The following is a 22,013-nucleotide window of genomic DNA, read 5'->3' on the forward strand; positions in this document are numbered from 1 at the left end:
CTAGGAGAGAAGGAATGGGTGACGTTTCGTGTCACCCTTCTTCTCCCAATCTATCTGTAACTGGATTAAGGACTTCCTGACCAATCGGCCCCAGATGGTCAGATTAGGCCCTCACACATCCTCCACTCTCACAATCAGCACCGGCTTCCCACAAGGATGCGTGCCGAGCCCCCTTCTCTACGCCCTTTACACCCATGACTGCACCCCCACTCATCCTACCAACACCATCATCAAGTTTGTGGATGACACGACTGTGGTTGGATTCGTCTCAGGAGATGACGAGACAGCCTACAGAGATGGTCCAAAAACTGATAGGATGGTGTGCGGAAAACAATCTGGCTCTGAATCCTTCCAAGACAAAAGAACTCATAATAGATTTCCGAAGATACAATACGGGCTACACACCACTGCATATCAGCGGGGTTTGTGTGGAAAGGGTCCCTGCCTTCAAGTTCCTGGGCACGCATATTGCTGAGGATCTCTCCTGGACCACAAACACCATAGCGGCAGTCAAAAAGGCACATCAGCGGCTCTACTTTCTGAGGATCCTCAGGAAGAACAACCTGCAAGAGCAGCTGCTAGTGACTTTCTACCGTTGCACCATCGAGAGTGTGCTGACGTACTGTATTTCTATGTGGTACACCAGCAGCTCAGAGGCAGACAAGAAAGCCCTTCAGAGGGTCATCAACTCTGCAAAGAAAATCATTGGTTGCCCACTGCCCTCTCTAGAGGAACTTTACTCCGTCCGCTGCCTCAGCAGAGCAGCCAACATCCTGAGGGATCCTTCCCACCCTGGTCATCAGCTGCTCCAACTGCTGCCCTCTGGTAGACGGTTCAGGTCCATTACATCACGGACTAATAGACTCAAGAACAGCTTCTACCCCAGCATCATACGTGAGCTGAACACTGCCAGACACTCACATACAACTGAATGGAAGGAACGGAACTGATCGGAACACTGTCAGTTACTTGTCAGAAAACATAAGCCTCAATTTAATACATGTTTACATCCCACTGCACTTATATTGCTTAACATTTGCTAAACTTATTACATGTTACACCCGACCGCACATTATATTTAATTACATTATTTCTTTTATTTTTAAAAAAAACGGCACTACCGATGCATTTGCAATATGTTAGCTCTCATTGCTGTGCAATAACTTGCTGTCTTGATTGCACTGTACACTGCCTTGACCGTATTGTAATTGTTTTGTCTATATTGTATTAGAGGTCAGTTTGTTTAATTTAGTAGATTAGATTTAGCTTGTTATGGATAAAGGTTTATCCTTTGTACTGTCTGCTGTGTGTGATTGCATCATCTGGACTGCTTTAATTATGCTGTACTTTGTGTAGTGACAATAAAGGTTTTTTACACTTTTTACATTTACATTCGTGACCCTTCTTCAGACTGATGTCAGTGGGGGCGGGACAAAGAAAGGATATAGGTGGAGACAGGAAGACAGTGTGAGATCTGGGAAGGGGAGGGGAAGAGAGGGACAGAGGAGCTATCTAAAGTTAGAGAAGTCAATGTTCATATCGCTGGGCTGTAAGCTGCCCAAGCGAAATATGAGGTGCTGTTCCTCCAATTTACGGTGGGCCTCACTATGACACTGGAGGAGGCCCATGACAGAAAGGTCAGACTGGGAGTGGGAGGGGAAGTTGAAGTGCTCAGCCACCGGGAGATCAGGTTGGTTAAGGCGGACTGAGTGAAGGTGTTGAGCGAAACGATCGCCGAGCCTGCGTTTGGTTTCGCCGATGTAGAGAAGTTGACACCTGGAACAACGGATACAATAGATGAGGTTGGAGGAGGTGCAGGTGAACCTCTCTCACCTGGAAAGACTGTTTGGGTCCTTGGATGGAGTCGAGGAGGGGGGGGGGTAAAGGGACAGGTGTTGCATCTCCTGCAGTTGCAGGGGAAAGTGCCTGGAGAGGGGGCGGTTTGGGTAGGAGGGGGCGGTTTGGGTAGGAAGGGACGAGTGGACCAGGGAACTACGGAGGGAATGGTCTCTGCGGAATGCAGAAAGGGGAGGAGATGGGAAGATGTGGCCAATAGTGGGGTCCCGTTGGAGGCGACGGAAATGTAATTTCTGTAATGTGAATTATTGTTTGCAACAGGATTATTTGCATCTTTCAGTGGAAAATATGCGACGGTTTAAGAAGCTTTTAATGTAGTCTTCGCTCCAGCACAAAATGTATTTTTAAAACAAAACATTTGCGTAACTATGAATAATGCATCTTTTCAGTTTCCTTGGTGGCAAGCAATAGAATATGTTCTACTTCCAGATTTCTACTTACAGATTAGAAGAGGTCAATACCTGTGAGAGACCGGGTAATGTCCATACCTTTCTCTGTGCACAATGCATTTGAACCAGAGAGATGTTTGTTATGGCTGCATACTTAAGGACATCACCTTTACAGACCTCCCAACCCTTCTGAATTTTCCCCCCACCTCCACTCCTGCTCCCCCCACTCCCCTCCCATCCTCCCCCACCCCCCTCCCATCCTCCCCCCTCCCATCCTCCCCACCCATCCTCCCCCACCCATCCTCCCCACCCATCCTCCCCCACCCATCCTCCCCCAACCCCCTCCCACTCTCCCTTCCTCCACCCCCCAACTCTCACTGCCCCCTTCCCTGCCCCCATCCCCCTGCCCCCACCCCCCTGCCCCCATCCCCTCTCAACATCAACGGGCCTTGCGCTGCGAGGCGAGGCGGGGCCGGCGGCGAGGCGAGGCGGGGCCGGCGGTGAGGCGAGGCCAGCGACGAGGTGAGGCGAGGCGAGGCCGGGCGAGGACAGTGGCGTGAGGCGAGGCGAGGGGCGAGGTATGTGTTTTGCGGAAAAAAGAGGTGAAATCGGAAAGGCGGAAATGAAATAAGAAAGCGGAAACTTTCCGCCAAATTCGGAAGGGTTGGGAGGTCTGTAAAGGTATGCAGCCATAACAAACATCTCTCTGGTTCAAATGCATTGTGCAAAGAGAAAGGTATGGACATTACCCGGTCTCTCACAGGTATTGACCTCTTCTAATCTGTATCTAAAGAAAGCGCTGCCTGAAAAAGGCAGCTAATATCATCAAAGATCACCTCACCTCGCTGATACCATCGGGAAAGTGGTACAGGTGCCCGAGGACTATTACCCCCGAGTTCAAGAACATCTCCTTTCCATCAAACAACGGGTGCTTGAAATCACACTGCACAACTCTAACTCGGCACCAAATTTATATGGATATATATGGATATATATATGGATATATATATGGATATATATATATCTGAAGAAGGGTCTCGACCCGAAACGTCACCCATTCCTTCTCTCCCGAGATGCTGCCTGACCTGCTGAGTTACTCCAGCATTTTGTGAATAAATCGATTTGTACCAGCATCTGCAGTTATTTTCTTATATATATATATATATATACACACACACACACACGTATATTATATACTTTGACTATTACGGAACTGCTTACCTAATATAACTGATAATTTATTGTTTACTGTATAGTTAATTGTGTTAACTGCGTTACTGTGCCTGTAAAGTTGCAGCAAGAATCTTGTTCCATTCCATTGCATGACAATTCCATTGCATGACAATTAAACACACCCGACTTGACTTGATTGCAGCCAGCAGTGACCATACCATGTTGCATTCCATCATCGTAGCAAACCTTTTAACTTTGATATAGAAATATTACCAGAGTTTAAATCTTGGCTTCCAATGCTGCTACTGACCTGCTAATTTTCATACCTAGTCTATTCATTTATGTTACAATAGTCCAAAATCCAAAGGAAGCTGAAATAATGCAACCTAATGATTAAATGGTCAGTCATTATTTACATATGTACAAGATGGACAATGTAGATTGTCTTATTGGTAATAAACCTCAACTAATGGCCTTGACGAAGAAACATTTAAATATATTTAGGGAGCAGTCAAATTATAGGCATTAGCCAGCTCTTCAGTGTGCATGTAATCAAATTGAGAATATCACTTGTCCTTTAACTCACCAGAAAGCTTCAGTCCACGTTCACCAACTTGAGTATTATAACCATGTGGCATTTTGAGAATAGAGTTGTGAAGCCCAGCAATCTTAGCAACATAGAACACATCTTCTTCCTTTGCATTGATGTTCCCATACTGGAGGTTATAGAAAATTGTATTGTGGAACAGGACAGCATCCTATAAGCCAACAAAGACAAGCATTTTCAATTTTAAATGCGTAAAAATACTTAGGATTATTTGAGCAAGATGGGGAGGTACTTGTGATGAAATGTTTTTAACTATCATTAATGCTTCAAATATAATTTCTTATTCAGGAATTAAAATTTTGCTCACTCAATTTTGTATTGCGAAAATAGATATCTGACAGTCATTTAAATCACCATTCACTTACTCCTAGAATGAGTATTTGGTACTTTTCATGAATGATTCCATATAGATGCAGAGGGGAAATTACAAGACTTTTAGCAGATAAGCTGATTGAAAAGGAAATTTTAAAATGTCAATTTAATGCAATACAGGTAATAAAGCTACAATAGACACCAAAAACATAAGTTTTCAGCTGATTAAAGTTAAATCTGACAGTGCTAAATTTAAGGCAATATTTGTTATTTACTTGCAAAATAACTTTTGCTCAAAACATATTAATAAAAATAGCCGTAATAGTTAGAAATCCCACATAGCGCAGCGGTAGAGTTGCTGCTTTACAACGAATGCAGCGCCGGAGACTCAGGTTCGATCCTGACTACGGGTGCTGCACTGTAAGGAGTTTGTACGTTCTCCCCATGACCTGCGTGGGTTTTCTCCGAGATCTTCGGTTTCCTCCCACACTCCAAAGACGTACAGGTTTGTAGGTTAATTGGCTGGGTAAATGTAAAAAATTGTCCCTAGTGGGTGTAGGATAGTGTTAATGTACGGGGATCGCTGGGCGGCGCGGACTGGGTGGGCCGAAAAGGCCTGTTTCCGCGCTGTATATATATATGATATGATATGATATGAGTCTTACAAACTAAATGGTTTTGCACTCAGAAAACGAATAAATAATTTCCCAATTAATTCAAATCTATATTAAGACAACCAATCATTACAATTCACATCTGTATACTAAAACTCTCATTTGTTTGTTCCTGTACTACAGCCAAAACGGTACACAATAGCGTAATAATTTTAGGCCCACCTTATTCACCATCGTCCCTTTGGTGCTCATGGAAGGTTTCATTGAAATTGGTGTTATTTTTTTAAGTTATCCACATTTTGAAGTTTAAATCTATCACCTAGGGAGGAGGATGGGGAGGGCAGGGGGAGGGAGGGGGAATAAGGGGTTTGAGGGGGATGGAGTGGAGGGAGGGGGATGGAGTGGAGGGAGGGGAAGAGGAGGGGGATGGAGTGTAGGGAGGGGAAGAGGAGGGGAATGCAGTGGGGGGGAGAGGCTGCACCAATGCAGGAGAGGTTTGGGCCCAACGGGTCCACTTGGTCTAGTATCTACTAAAATGTCATCATTTATATCCATAGTGCAAACTAAATACATGGAAGCTGCATCCAAAAGGTGTTTTTTTTTTCAGAGCTAGCATTTAGAATTATATTGGCAAATCTGAAATGTTTCTTCTGCATACGTGCATTACATGGCAGTACTGCAATTAATTTCATTACAAAAGGTCAAAGAATGCACTTGATTGTTTCAATGAAGTGCCCTTTGATACCATCTGAATTAAAGATAATATATTTTGAAATAAAAATAGGAAACAGTACTCAGCAGAGAGAGAAAAAACAAAGCTAACATGTTAGTTAGGTCGATACCTTTCATCAGGACAGCTTACATAGAAAATTCACATCTAATGGCTGGCTGGGCTTTAACATTTGCATGATATACAAAAATATTATATTTTAATCTATGTTTATAAAGCAGAGTCCTGAAATAATTTGGATTTATATTTTATATCCACTCTATCTTCAATACATATATATTTTGCTGTCAAAAGCTTGCACAACCAAGTTCAAATAATCTGCAAGAGAGATGGTGGGGGACATGAATGGCTTCAACGAAAGCTCACTGTAATAATAATCAATTATGGTCTCTTTTATTTTTTGCCCTTGAGAAGGCATTGTTCCACAAATTTTAACAATTCTTCGGAAAATCCAAAATACAATTGTGGCAGTAGATACTGAAGGGAATCCACATTAGTCCGGAAATGGTGTTAGGCAAACTATTGGGACTGAAGGCAGATAAATCCCCAGAGCCTGATGGTCTGCATCCCAAAGTACTCAATCGTGGATGCATTGGTGATCACTTTCCAATGTTCTATAGACTCTGGATAAGTTCCTGTGGACTGGAGGGTAACTGTACTTTTTAAGAACGGAGAGAGAGAAGAAACAGGGAATTGTAGACCAAATAGCCTGACATCGGTGGTGGGGAAGATGCTGGAATAATTCTAAAAGATGAAATAGCGGCACATTTGGATAGCAGTAACAGGATCGGTCCGAGTCAGCATGGATTTACGAAGAGGAAATCAGGCTTGACTAATCTTCTGGAATTTTTTTATGTAACTTGGAAAATGGACAAGGGAGAGCCAGTTGATAAGGAGATTAGTGGGCAAAATTGGAACACATGGTATTGGGGATAGGGTACTAACATGGACAATTGGTTGGCAGACAGGAAACAAAGAGCAGGGATTAACAGGTCCCTTTCAGAATGGCAGGCAGTGACTAGTGGGGTACCGCAAGGCTCAATGCTGGGACCCCAATAATTTACAATATACTAGACTTAGTGACCCGTTGGGCCCAAACCTCTCCTGCATTGGTGCAGCACCCTCTCCTTCCCCCTTCCCCTCCAACTCTTCCACTCCCCCCCCACTCCATCCCCCTTATCCTCCCTCCTCCCGCCCCTCTCTCTACCCCCCTCCCTCCCTGGGAGATAGATTTTAACTTTAAAATGGAAATAACTTTAAAAATATAACACCGATTTCAATGAAACTTCTTCCATTAGCACTGGGCGGCACGGTAGCGCAGCGGTAGAGTTGCTGCTTTACAGCGAATGCAGCGCCGGAGACTCAGGTTCGATCCTGACTACGGGTGCTGTACTGTAAGGAGTTTGTACGTTCTCCCCGTGACCTGTGTGGGTTTTCTCCGAGATCTTCGGTTTCCTCCCACACTCCAAAGACGTACAGGTATATAGGTTAATTGACTGGGTAAATGTAAAAATTGTCCCTAGTGTGTGTAGGATAGTGTTAGTGTGCGGGGATCACTGGGCGGTGCGGACTTGGTGGGCCGAAGGGCCTGTTTCCGCGCTGTATCTGAAATATGAAAAAATATATATATATAATGACAACGGTGAGTAAGGTGGGCCTAAAATTGTCAAGCTATCATGTACCATTTTGGCTGTTGTTCAGGAACAAACAAACAAGAGTTTTAGTATATAGATATTAACAATTTAGAAAAAGGAATTAAATATAACATCCCTAAGTTTGCGGATTACACAAAGCTGAGTGGCAGTTTGAGCTGCGAGGAAGATACTATGAGGCTAAAGGGTGACTCAGATAGGTTGGGTGAGTGGGCAGATGTAGTATAATGTGGATAAATGTGAGGTTATCCATTTTGGTGGCAAGAACAAGGCGGCAGATTATTATCTGAATGGTGTCAGATTAGGAAAAGGGGAGGTGCAACGAGACCTGGGTGTGCTTGTACATCACTCACTGAAAGTAAGCATGCAAGTACAGCAGGCAGTGAAGAAAGCAAATGGCATGCTGGTCTTCATAGCGAGAGAATTTAAGTATTTTAGCAAGGAGGTCTTACTGCAGTTGTACAGGACCCTGGTGAGACCAAATCCAGAGTATCGTGTGCAGTTTTAGTCTCCTAATTTGAGGAAGGATATTCTTGCTATTGAGGGACATTCTTGCTATTGAGGGACATTCTTGCTATTGCTATTGAGGGAGTGCAGCGTAAGATTAAGTGTAGGGTAAGGTTAATTCCCGGTATGACGGGACTGACAGATGATGAAAGAATGGGATCGACTGGGCTTATATATTCACTGGCATTTAGGAGGATGAGGGGGGATCTTATAATAATAACAATAATAAACATTTATTTTTTATAGCGCTTTTCCAGATGCTCAAAGACGCTTTACAAAAACAGTCAAGACATAAAAACAAACAAACGAACTGTCCTGACGGAGAAGCGACGAACAAATAGCGCCAGCGTCCTCTCACGTCAGGGTCCGGCAGTAGACAACAAAGAACACAAGACACACAATTACAATTTTTAACACAAACAGCCATCACAGTGATTGCTCCAGGCACACCCTCACTGTGATGGAAGGCAAAGAAAAGTCTTGTCTCCTCCTCATTCTTCTCCCGTGGTGCCACAAGGCGATCGAGGCTCCCGACTTTTGAAGCTCCCACCGGGCGATGGAAAGTCCCAGGGCCGAGCCGAGCAGGCCGATGAAAGTCCTGAGCCCCCACCGGGCGAGGGAAGGTGCCGCGGCCAGGCCACGCAGGGCGATGAAGGGCCTGCGAGCGGGTCAATCAAACCTCACGCCTCGGGGCGGTCGAAGTTGCTACGGCTGGAGCTCCCGAAAGCCGGTCGCCAGCCAGGGACCTGCGAACTCCCGATGTTGCAGTCTGCAGGGCCCACGGCCGAAGCCTCCAAGATGGTAAGTCCAGGCCCTGCGACTGGAGTCTTCAAGGTCGATCCCAGCTGGAGGCCGCCGACTCCACAGTGTTAGGCCGTAGCGCGAACGGAGACACAACACGGTAAAGGTCCGTTGAGGAGGAGATTAGAAAAAAAGGTTTCCCCCACCCCCCACATATACAGAGTTAAAAATAAATCAAAAGAAACATTTAAACGATAACAAAGACAAAAACAAAAAAAAAGAGAGACTGCCGGTGAGCCGCAGCTGCAGAACGCAGCCACGCCCCCTCTTATAAAAAACATATAGAATTCTTAAGGGATTAGACGGGCTAGACGCAGAAAAAATGTTCCCGATGTTGGGCAAGTCCAGGATCAGGGGTCACAGTTTAAGAGTAAGGGGTAGGCCATTTGGGACTGAGATGAGAAGAAACCTTTTCACCCAGAGTTGTGAATCTGTGGAATTCTCTGCCACAGATGGCAGTGGAGGCCAATTCACTGAATGTTTTCAAGAGAGTTAGATATAGCTCTTAGGGCAAACGGAATCAAGGGATATGGGGAGAAAGCAGGAACGGGGCACTGATTTTGGATGATCAACCATGATCATATTGAAAGGAGGTGCTGGTTCGAAGGCCAAAAAGCCTACTCCTGCACCTATTTTCTATGTTTCTATGTAAACAATAGGGTAGAAATTTTCTAACGTGGCAGAAAACAATGGATTGGGATCCATTACATGCAACCCTGATAAGCAGTCCCATTCCCTGCAACATCTATGTCACAGCAATTTTAACATAGAATACAATAATGTCTGAAATTGCTTCAAAAGCAGCCATATCAGTGGAAACAACTAGAGCCAGTGAGCACGCCATGGCCTTTTGAAATATTCAAAGCAAAGCCCTCGAACAGAAAGGTCTGAAGAAAGCCTACAACATTTAAGCTATTCATCCTGTGGCCCAGCCAACATGTTTCAAATTAAAAATATGGTGCAAATCTACTCCTCAAAGATTTGCTACATACAAAGGATGAACATTTTTGAATCTTAAGATTAGCATGCAAGACAAATACCATACAAACATCTCATCATAGCTAATGCATTTATGCAGCTAAGTTATTCTAAATCAGATAAACAACTGTCTACCATCTGTCATTGCAGTCAGCTTCAAGTTGGGCTTCCAATTTCAGAAAATTGCCCAAAGCAAGAATAATTCAGACCACTATTGCGCTTAACAATTTGGCTGATAATTTTCCTTAAGGCAATGAATTTTAAGCTATTCACTGGGTTACAGTCTGACAACTATGCTGCAAGTAATCACCATACGTCAGTTTGCATTTCCCCCCAAAGCCAATGGATATCAAATCTATATTCAGATGTTTGTTCCTTCTCTTTGAGTCCAGATCGGGCAACTGCTTAAAGTTTTAACCATATGTACTGCAATCAAGACAAAATTTAAAAGGTTATTTTGGCACGTGATGATCTTTACCTGTGGTACAACGCCAATGACTTTCCGCAAGCTTTCTAGGCTGACGTCGTTAATGTTCTGGCCACCTACATAGATGTTTCCTTTCTGAGGTTCGTAGAAGCGGAACAGCAATCTCACTATTGTGCTTTTCCTAAACCATTGGAAAAAATGGAACTGTTATTTAACATCAATTCAGAATGAGGTAAATCCACAACTATTAAAATTTAGCAGAGGGATCACCAGATGCAAGTAATTAATTGAAACGGGGACTGTGTTAAAGGTCTGAGAAAACTAATATCAGTTCTCCATTTCTAATAAGAAGAATGGTGAAGTATAGAAAATTATAGGGCAGATAGTTTACAGTTGGTGCTATGAGAAACAATAAAAATATTAAGCGAGGCTGAACTTTTAAAAAAAATCATGAAACCAAACATTCAGCTCTATTTCAACAGGATCCACACTTGATCAGAGTTTTGAAATAAAGGAAACTGAATAAAGCAATGTAAAATGTTTACATCTTTACATGACATTAGGTGAGGTACTACATGAGACTTGTGCAGAGTTGAGGGTGAAGTAACAGGATTAATGGCACACTTGATATAAAACAATGAAAACATTTACAAAATATGAGCAGTTACTCAGACTACAGAGAAAGCTAGAAAGTAGTGTTCCATCACAATTGAAGCTGGAAAAACCTAATTCACCACTTGTAAATGAGAGATCTGGTACTTTGAATTAGAAATATAATTTAAAAACTGCAGATTTCAATTAATTTAAGGATATAGTTTATCTTGTGAAACCAAAAGTCCAACCGATTGGACATGTAATTGACAAAACAAATGTAGAAAAGTGCACAACAGTGCATCCTGGTGGAAAGATTCAGGAATTCACATATTGATCGGATGGAAATCTTAAGTTTGTAGAAGCAAAAGTGGGTCTTAACAGGTAAAACTCAAAGTAGGAACAAGTTCATGAATGGTAAAAAAAATGGAGCCCTCGAGTTCATTTCAAAGATATTCTGTTATGCTTGTATTAAAAAAAATGGTACGATCACACTTGAGTTACTGTTCCCATTATTATAAAGAATACAGAAAAATTGCAAATAGGTTCACAAGGATGAATCCAGAATTAAAGCCAGACTGGAACTTCTTTCCTCCAGAAAAGAGAAAGCTAAAATTTCCCCCAACAAATACATGCAGATGTGTTTCCACTTTTGATGAAGCCCCAAAAGAACGGTCACAAATACAAATTAAATTTTCAGAAACCCAACAAAATATTCAGGTAAACTTCGCTAGGAAAGTGTTGCAAAAATGTAAAATGGCACATCACAAGGAGGGGCGACGGTGAACATTGCAGATGCTTTATGGGAAGCTAGCTGGGCACAAAGAGAAGGTGGAGAGCAGAATAGTACTGATCTGGCCCACTTCAAACAGCTGCCTCCAATACTTTATGTAGCTTTGGCATAACTATTCTTTGCCTATTAAGAGAATCAGAAGTATTCTCCATGTGTTTTTCCCCCCAACAATCTCTGCTTTACAAACATCATACTGCTGCCTCTGTAAAATTGAACACAATAAGATTGCACTTTATTTTAATAAGGATCTGAATTATACCATAAACATTTATGAAAAAATGACCCAATTAAGTTACTGATGGGATTAAACTGTATCTGGACATCATGGGGAGGGGAGGAGGGGGGGGAGGAGGGGGAGGGGGGGGGAGGAGGGGGAGGGGAGGAGGGGGAGGGGAGGAGGGGGAGGGGAGGAGGGGGAGGGGAGGAGGGGGAGGGGAGGAGGGGGAGGGGAGGAGGGGGAGGGGAGGAGGGGGAGGGGAGGAAGGGGAGGGGAGGAAGGGAAGGGGAGGGGAGGAGGGAAAAACATTTTCACCCAGAGTTGTGAATTTGTGGAATTCCCTGCCTCCGAAGGCAGTAGAGGCCGATTCACTGGATGCATTCAAAAGAGTTAGATAGAGTTCTTCGGGCTAGCGGAATCAAGGGATATGGGGAAAAGGCAGGAACGGGGTACTGATTGTGAATAATCAGCCATGATCGCATTGAATGGTGGTGCTGGCTCGAAGGGCCGAATAGCCTACTCCTGCACCTATTTTCTATGTATCTATGAATGTTCAGATAGTAGAAGTCATTAGTCAAACTAATTGGCAAGCAACATAGGAGTGTAATTAAATAAGATGAGGAGTGACAGGAATTGAACCGCATTTCTGCAAAATCGCTAATCTCTTGCATAGGTTCTCAGCTATACAGATCCAAACGATTCCAATGTTTCAACAAGGCACTGGGCCAGAGTGGTGGTCATTTATTATTAATTGGCAATTTAATTAGTATGATGACCAGAATAAGAAAAAATGAAAAATACAAAATACAGGAAAAAAATTAAAAGAAAATGGGAAAATATTTCAAAAACAAACCTAAAGGGAGAACAATAAAAGACAACTTACCCTGAACCACTACCTCCTACAATTGCCACCTTTTTCCTTGCAGGAACTTCAAATGATACTCCATCAAGGACTTTTTGACCATCCAGATATTCAAAGTACACATCATCAAAAGTGATGGTAGAGTTTTCAGGAGTAACCTGAAGTACTGGAGCCATTTGTACCTCCTATAAAAGCATAAAAAGAACCATGAAGTTGCATTACAGCACTGGGGGCCACATTCAATTTGCAAAAATGAGCACATGGTGTCTCTTCAGATATTGCAACTGAAAATTACCTGCCTGGTACTTTTCAAATTTTCAGTTTATGTATTAAAAAAAATTACAATTTAATTTTTACAAGCTGTTATATAGAATTTCAGACTATAAATTCAGAACTAAAGAGCATCACTGACAATGCTAACACGTTAGCATCTTACCTTAATCTTTGTATCAAGGCCCAGCAAAGTGAACAATGTGTTCATGTCTATTAGTGCCTGTCGTGTCTCTCTATATACGGTGCCCAGAAAATTTAAAGGAAGAGACAATTGGAAAAGCAGGCCATTTACCATCACCAGATCTCCCACTGTTAGTGTACCTGTAAAAATGAATGGAACGTTACAAGAAACTTTCATTTCCATTAAATTCAATTAAGTTTGAGAAAAATTGCTAATATTTTGGGATAAAATAGTGATGAGTTTCCTTAACTTTTTTAACAATGTCAGTTTACACTGTAACATAGAATATTAGTCATTAGAAATATGGCAATTAAAGCACGAATGGCAAATGAGAGACTTCTGGACCTCGTTGTGGAATGTTCCCCATATGAATTGGTCAAGCATCTCTTGCCTTTCTCTGAACTTACATTTCAATGAAATGCTCTTCAGCTTTATGAGATAGTCATGCACAGATTCATCACTAGTTTGTATGAGCCCTTGAAAAGTGTAGCGATGTATGTGATGGTTGGTCTTTAGTTCAAGGTGTCTTTCAAACTTATCTAAAATAACTTTTTTCTTCTCTCTGTCCTCTTTTTGCTGAAATGTCCAGATGTTGTACAACTCTAGTCTCTTCTCTCCTGTCCAGAGAAGCAGGTACCTAGCTTTCTCACTCTTACTAGCATTCTCTAACACTGTTGAACATTAGTCCACATTTTTGTCTAAATCTGGCAAAGGCGTTCATTATATCAGCTACTTCCCAGTCCGTTAGTGGCGCTAGATCAGGCATGTTTATTGCAGCCATATCTATTGCGATGCATACAGTGTTGCCGTTCCAACTGTACGTGACAAGTTAACAAACAGATTCAATCAGTTATAAATTTTTAAGTTTGCAGTGTGGTTACACACTCGTTTTCATTGGCAACAACAATGAAGTAATCGTTTTTTGATCATTTGAGTTTTTGGTAGCTAATTAAAGCATATTTAGCACTTGTGGGTAGTCTTCAGTATACTGCAGCCACCTTTTGTGTCGCCTTGAAGTCTATCTTCAAGATAAAGAATGGAGACATCACTTGTGCTGCAGTTCTCTTTGAAAAAGTGCCATCTATTAAAAATGGCATCTCCAGGCTTCTCATTCTGCAACCGTTCGCACTATCTGGATCACATGACTTAACTACATCATGCATTGAATTTGCTTATTGCACCCCAGTTTCGATTGTAACAATATACCAATGGTCATCTGAAAGAGTGCAAGGCGAATGATAATGACCAAGCCTCAACAAAATGTTTGACATAAACTTTGAAAACACTTATTGAAATGCAATCACCATGTTGTGCATGTGTAAAGAAACATGCTTACATCAGGAATTTCAGCACTGCCAACCTTTTGAGGGAGAATGGTTTCCTAAATTTTCAGACTATTGCTGGTTTATTAGTCAATACAGTTGGAGAAGTATCAGGTATTTTTTTCTGCATTAACAGTAGATAAGTCTAGACAGTAGACAGCACATCTTTTTTAAAAACCTTTAAATATTATTTATTAAATATAAATAATCTTTATTTTCAGAACTGATAAAGCAAATAGACAGATGTTAAGGAGTGAGAACCAAGGTGTCCAATCACAAAATCATTTGCTGATGCCTGCAACATTGACCAGAGAAAAGCGATTTAACGGCATATTCACCAATCTATTCCTTAAGAACAATGAAAAACAGCATCCTGATCCAACTTTATAACACACCTGTGTTCTTACACTTTCCGAGCCTCCACTCCCTCATCTTTACTATGGACGTTCAGTCACTCTACACCTCCTTCCCCCACCAGGATGGCCTTAAAGCCCTCCGTTTCTTCCTCGACCGCAGAACCATCCAGGTGGTCCTCATCCTCAACAACTTCTTTGACTCCTCCCACTTCCTCCAAGTCATAGATATGGGCACCCACATGGGCCCCATCTATGCCTGGCTCTTTGTATGGTACTTTGAACAATCCCTGTTCCAGGCATACACTGGCCCTATCCCTGAACTATATCTCCGTTACATTGGTGACTGTGCTCCTGCACCCATGCAGAACTCATGGACTTCATCAACTTTACCACCAATTTTTATCCTGCACTCAAATTTACTTGGATCATCTCCGACACCCCCCTCCCCTTTCTTATCTCACAGTATCCATCACAGGAAATAGATTATTGACTGACATCTGTTACAAACCCACTGACTCCCACAATTATCTTGACTACCATTCTCCCACACCCTACTTCCTGTAAAAACTCTATCCCCTACTCCCAATTCCTCCGTCTACGCCGCATCTGCGCCCAAGATGAAGTGTCCCGTACTAGAACATCTGAGATGTCCTCATTCTTTAGGGAACGGAGGTTCCCCACTCCCATCATAGATTAGGCCCTCACTCGTGTCTGCTCAGTACCCTCAGCTCTCCATGTACCCACTCTCCCAATTGCAATAGAGACAGAGTCCCCCTGGTCCTTACCTTCCACCCCATTAGCCGTCGCATACAACACATAATCCTCTGAAATTTCCACCACCTCCAACGGGATCCCACCACTAGCCACATTTTCCCATCTCCACCCCTTTCTGCCTTCCGCAGAGACCATTCCCTCTGCAACTCCCTGGTTAATTCATCCCTTCCCACCCAAACCACCCCCTCCCCAGGTACCTTCCCCTGCAACCGCAGAAGATGCAGCACCTGTGCTATTCCTCCTCCCTCGACTCTGTCCAGGGATCCCGACAGTCCTTTCAGGTCAGGCAGAGGTTCACTTGCACCTCCTCCAACCTCATCTACTGTATCCATTGTTCAAGATGTGAACTCTTGTACATCGGCGAGACCAAACACAGCCCTGGATCGTTTCACGGATCACCTTCACAGCCTGCCTGAACCAACCTGATCTCCCAGTAGTTGCTGCACACTAATTCTCCTTCCCATTCCTACATAGACCTTTCTGTCCTCCGTCTCCTCCATTGTCAGAGTGAGGCTAAACGCAAATTGGAAGAACATAATTTTGCTTGGGCAGCTTACAGCCCAGTGGTGTGAATATTGATTTCTCTCACTTCAGGTAGCTCCGGCATTCCTTCTCTCTCTCTCTATCCCTCCCCTACCCAAGTTGCACTTGCTTCTCATTTTCACCTTACAAACAGCTTACAATGGCCTGTTTCCTTTATCATTGTTACTTTTTGGTATATTTTTCATTCATTCATTGTTCTTTATCTCTCCACATCACTGTCTATATCTCGTTTCTCTTATCCCTAACCAGGGCCTCGACCCGAAACATTACCCATTCAAGTGCTGCTGGAAGGTCATCAACTCGGTGAAAGACGCTCTTTGGTCTGCCCGATCCTTGTTGACCTCCCAGCATAGCGAGCTGTCCGTCAAGGAATGTTGCCGACTGGCCCGCTGCAGACTGCAGGAGTACGTGCTGAGGGACGCACTGAAGCTTGGTGCAGCCAACACCAAGGCTCTGTGGGGGAGGACCACAGTCTAGGGACCTTCTGCTGCTGGACATGGGGGGCAAAGTGTGGTGGAGACGCCCCTCCAAATAATGGATACTGTGTAAAGTACAATGTAAATTTGGAAATGAATACCTGTATTGAATGTGTAACCTCCGGAAATGTCGGATGGGGTTGTTAAAAAGAAGATGTTTTATAAATATTTATTACTTGAATAAAGTATTTTTTAATATAATTTTTCCTTCTCTCCAGAGATGCTGCCTGTCCCACTGAGTTACTCCAGCTTTTGTGTCTATCCTGTATTCTTACACACTGCACCACATGCATCCTCCGCAGCTAGCTCTCCATGGCAAACACAAGTTTTCCAGCAGACTAAACAGATTATATGAATGTGGGAGTACTTCTCAAAATAAAACTCAAAAGGAAAGTGTAAGTTCTCAAGCATAAAACATGAATTTAACTACTGTACCTGCCATGATTCCTTGACTGGCAAGTATCATGATCCCAGTCAGACCAAAGCTAAAGATAAGATTCTGACCAAAGTTCAGTACAGCAAGACTTGAGGTAGTCTTCAGAGATGATTCTTCATACGACTTCAAGTATCCATCATATCTTTCTGCTTCATACTTCTCATTATTGAAATACTGTAATTGGAATTTAATCTTTAGTATTTTTTGTCAATCAATAACCCATTTGAATATCAGTCTGTTACCATAAATGCAGAGCAAATAAGTTACACTCTACAAAGCAAGTACATGAAGTACACCTGCAAAGGATATTCATCTGAACCTATTTTCACAATTAAATGATTCCCATTTTTTCCAAAAACACTTTCTTATATTAGCATCATTAATACTCATGCCCTGGACCCTCCCATCAACAGAGCAATGGCTCTGTGCCTGGGACTACCCATGGAAATCAGGCGTGTTTGTTCGCATCTGCAAACTGTCCACTTTATAAAGTATCTAAGGAAATGGATACGAATATTGCAGAAAATACCCTTTTTTGTTGTTGTACAGAAAATCAAAAGTGATTTATTTACTCTTCAGTTTGAAGTCTACATTTCATGCCAATTCCTAAAGTCAATATCGACAACTTGGGACTCCCCCATGGAACACCATGCCTGTTAGCAACTTAACCAGTCACATATTGGTGGATCCATCACTTAGTGTACCCCAACATTAACAAGCTGAAATCATTTCATTCCAAAAAGGAAGAAAGATTCTAAGGGGAGTAGGAGGCAACCGTGGCTGACAAATTAGGGATGGAATAAAACCAAAAGAAAAGATGTAATACACAGCAAAGAGTAGCCGGAAGCCAGAGGATTGGGAAACTTTCATACGACAACAGAAGGTAACAAAACGGGCTGAAAAGATGAAGTACGAGGGGAAGCTGGCCAAGAATATAAAGAAGGACGGTAAAAGATTCTTAAGATATGTTAAGAGAAAAAGAGTAGAAAGTTAAATGTGGGTCCCTTGAAGGCAGACACAGGTGAAATTATTATGGGTAACAAGGAAATGGCAGAAGAGTTGAACAGGTGCTTTGGATTTGTCTTCACTAAGGAAGACACAAACAATCTCCCAGATGTACTGGAGGACAGAGGATCTAGGGGGGTAGAGGAACTGAAAGAAATTTTCATTAGGCGAGAAATAGAATTGGGTAGACTAATGGGACTGAAGGATGATAAATCCCCTGGGCCTGATGGTCTGCAACCACTGGGTCCTCAGGGAGGTGGCTCTAGAAATAGTGGACGTATTGGTGATCATTTTCCAATGTTCAATAGATTCAGGATCAGTTCCTGTGGATTGGAGGATAGCTAATGTTATCCCACTTTTCAAGAAAGGAGCGAGAGAGAAAACGGGGAATTAGACTAGTTAGCCTGACTTTTTTTTTATAGATACAGCACGGAAACAGGCCCTTCGGCCCACCGAGTCCGCGCCGCCCAGCGATCCCCGCACATTAACACTATCCTACAAACACTAGGGACAATTTTTACATTTACCCAGTCAATTAACCTACAAACCTGTACGTCTTTGGAGTGTGGGAGGAAACCGAAGATCTCGGTGAAAACCCACGCAGGTCACGGGGAGAACGTACAAACTCCGTAGACGGCTCCCATAGTCAGGATCGAACCCGAGTCTTCGGCGCTGCATTCGCTAAGGCAGCAACTCTACCGCTGCGCCACCGTGCCGACCACTTCGGTGGGAAAGATGCTGGAGTCAATTATTAAAGAGGTAATAACGGTGCATTTGGATAGCAGTAAAAGGATAAGTCCAAGTCAGCCTGGAATTATGAAAGGGAAATCATGCTTGACTAATCTCCTGGAATTTTTTGAGAATTTTTTGTGGAGTAAAATGGATGAAGGGGAGCCAGTGGACGTAGTGTATCTAGACTTTCAGAAATCTTTGATTAGGTCCCGCATGGGAGATTGGTGACTATAATTAGAGCACATGGTATTGGGGGTAGGGTGTTGACATGGATAGAAAATTGGTTGGCAGACAGGAAGCAAAGAGTAGGAGTAAACGGGTCCTTTTCAGAATGGCAGGCAGTGGCGAGTGGAGTGCCGCAAGGCTCGGTGTTGGGGCCGCAACTGTTTACCATATATATTAATGATTTGGAAGAGGGAATTAGAAGCAACACTAGCATGTTTGCGGATAACACAAAGCTGGGTGGCAGTGTAAACCGTGAAGAGGATGTTAGGAGGTTGCAGGGTGACCTGGACAGGTTGAGTGAGTGGGCATATGCGTGGCAGATGCAGTATAATATAGATAAATGTGAGGTTATTCACTTTGGCGGCAAAAACAAGGAGGAAGATTATTATCTCAATGGAGTTAGGTTAGGTAAGGGGGAGGTGCATTGAGACCTGGGTGTCCTTGTACACCAGTCACTGAAAGTTGGCGTGCAGGTACAGCAGGCAATGAAGAAAGCTAATGGAATGTTGTTCTTCATAACAAGAGGATTTCTGTATAGAAGTAAAGAGGTTCTTCTGCAGTGGTATAGGGCCCTGGTAAGACCACATCGGGAGTATTGTGTACAGTTTTGGTCTCCTAATATGAGGAAGGACATCCTTGTAATTGAGGCAGTGCAGCGTAGGTTCACGAGATTGATCCCTGGGATGGCGGGACTGACATATGAGGAAAGATTTAAAAGACTAGGCTTATATTCACTGGAGTTTAGAAGGATGAGAGGGGATCTTATGGAAACATATAAAATTATAAAAGGACTGGACAAGCTAGATGCAGGAAAAATGTTCCCAATGTTGGGGGAGCCCAGAACCAGGGCCCACCGTCTTAGAATAAAGGGGAGGCCATTTAAAACTGAGGAGAGAGTGACTTTTACGCCCAGAGAGTTGTGAATTTGTGGAATTCTCTGCCACAGAGGGCAGTGGAGGCCAAATCACTGGATGGATTTAAGAGAGAGTTAGATAGAGCTCTAGGGGCTAGTGGAATCAAGGGATATGGGGAGAAGACAGGCACGGATTATTAATTGGGGATGAGCCATGATCACAATGAATGGCGGTGCTGGCTCGAAGGGCTGAATGGCCTCCTCCTGCACCTATTTTCTATGTTTCTATGAAATTGTAGGAAAACAGCTTTGTTTCCGGCCTCATCAACTTAACTGCAAGTGGCTAGAAAGGAGGTGTGAGGTATGGTATGGTACTTTGTCACATGTACCGAGGTACAGTGAAATTTTGTACACAGTTCAGTACTAGTATCACTGTACATGAGCACTTAGATACATATAAATGCATGGTAATGCTGGTTTAGCCACCTTTCTAGCAAACGTCCTATCTAAAGCAGAGAAAATCTATGCTTTTTGTAGCAGCTGAAGCTCATTGTACACAAATAGTGATCAGAATTCTAAACCATGTCTCTGACATTAATATTTGAACAATGGTAGCATGCAGGACTGTAATATTTCCACTCATCAGTTTAACAAAGAAAACGAACACTTTTCACATTGCCATGTCTAGCTATTCAAACAAGTCACCAATTCAGAATAATTATACCCAACAGATTTACCACAATTGGATTATATTCACAATAAATGTGGCAAAGTATTCAAAATGTTATCTACTTTGATAGAAATAAAGTAAATTAGCTCAAGTTACAGAAAACCGAAAGGAAACTTAAAATGCACAAGATGTAGCATGCAAATGGAAGTAGTCTTATTTTTCACAATTCTACAGTACCAGAAGTTATTTTGTGGGAAGGAAGAATTATAAGTGTATAATCTTAGTGAGGGAAAGGGTTGCTTAAAAAGTAAGAATCTAATCAAATATAATTCAGAACATTGTACCTTTACAGTTTCATAATTCAGGAGAGAGTCTATTGCAGCATTGCCTGCATCATTATCAGCTTCATTCATTTTGATCCGGAAGATAGTTCTACAAAAAAATATATACTGAAGTTGTAAAGTCACCACAGAAAATACATGAGCATGTATGAAAAAATAAAGTTCAAATATTATTTCTACATCACCTCCACTGTGTAATGGCAATGGTAAAAACTGCATATGCACCTAACGTTCCCAGTGTTACTAATGCATACGGCAAGCCGCATTTAAAGTACTGCAAAAGAAAAACGCAACATTGAAAACTAACGATATTAGTCAAAATATCATTTGCAAAATATGACAAGTCAGATTGATTGACATGATAATGAATTCTTAATTTCAAAATCTATCTAATCATATGTACCACCGGGTGGCGTTTCGATGGCAGCCTTGCCGACAGTCTGTCTGTCTGTCCTTTTTGTCTTTTTTTGTTATTTTCAGTGTGTTTTAAAAGTATGCGTTAATGTTCTCTGGTTTGTTTTATGGTGGGGGTAGGCGGGAGAAACCTTTTTTTCAATCTCTTACCTTGCCGGAGATGCAATTGTTTTCCTGATCGTATCTCCGGTCGTTCTGCGGCCTAGCATGGAGCTGAAGGCCTTGCTCGGGACTGACTTTGAGCCCCACGTGGACTTACCATCAGAGCGTGCCATCCCTTGCCTGGGATCGACACTCCAACCGCGGCCTGCAGACTTTAACATCGGGGAGCTCGCAGTCTCGGGTAGAAACCGATGTCAGGGAAGCTCCGAAGCCGCACAAAGTTCAACAAGCCCTGACCTGGGGTGAGATCACCCGGCGCGGGGGAGCTGAGATTTCCCCCCGATGCAGGAGCTTGATCGCCCTGACGGTTCGAAATTTAATTATACAGTGCCCTCCATAATGTTTGGGACAAAGACCTATCATTTATTTATTTGCCTCTGTACTCCGCAATTTGAGATTTGTAATAGAAAAAAAAATCACGTGGTTAAAGTGTACATCGTCAGATTTTATTAAAGGGTATTTTTATACATTTTGGTTTCACCATGTAGAAATTCCAGCTGTGTTTATACATAGTCCCCCCCATTTCAGGGTACCATAATGTTTATGACACATGGCTCAGGCGTTTGTAAATGTTCATTCTACAGCAAGACAATGATCCCAAACATACTGCTAAAGCAACAAAGGAGTTTTTCAAAGCTAAAAAATGGTAAATTCTTGAGTGGCCAGTCAATCACCCGATCTGAACCCAATTGAGGATGCCTTTTATATGCTGAAGAGAAAACTGAAGAGGACTAGCCCCC

The 22,013-nt window shown here is 42.7% G+C and overlaps 1 protein-coding gene across 3 annotated transcripts in view; it reads right to left on the reverse strand.

Moving 5' to 3' along the window:
• The window catches only part of abcb7 (ATP-binding cassette, sub-family B (MDR/TAP), member 7), a 52,713-nt gene that overhangs the window by 12,439 nt on the left and 18,261 nt on the right, over positions 1 to 22,013 (reverse strand). For all 3 annotated transcript variants that reach the window (XR_013548143.1, XM_078412123.1, XM_078412122.1), the window contains exons 6-12: positions 20,883 to 20,971; positions 20,701 to 20,788; positions 16,871 to 17,045; positions 12,947 to 13,104; positions 12,532 to 12,695; positions 10,099 to 10,228; positions 4,006 to 4,177 (exon numbers count right to left, since the gene is read on the reverse strand). Coding sequence is in view for 2 of the 3 variants with exons in the window: in XM_078412123.1 (XP_078268249.1) it covers positions 4,006 to 4,177; positions 10,099 to 10,228; positions 12,532 to 12,695; positions 12,947 to 13,104; positions 16,871 to 17,045; positions 20,701 to 20,788; positions 20,883 to 20,971 (976 nt within the window). In the remaining variant the exon portion in view is untranslated. The remainder of the gene's footprint in view (positions 1 to 4,005; positions 4,178 to 10,098; positions 10,229 to 12,531; positions 12,696 to 12,946; positions 13,105 to 16,870; positions 17,046 to 20,700; positions 20,789 to 20,882; positions 20,972 to 22,013) is intronic.

The sequence above is a fragment of the Rhinoraja longicauda genome, chromosome 15 (genome assembly GCF_053455715.1).
Source record: "Rhinoraja longicauda isolate Sanriku21f chromosome 15, sRhiLon1.1, whole genome shotgun sequence".
Taxonomy (NCBI): Eukaryota; Metazoa; Chordata; class Chondrichthyes; order Rajiformes; family Arhynchobatidae; genus Rhinoraja; species Rhinoraja longicauda.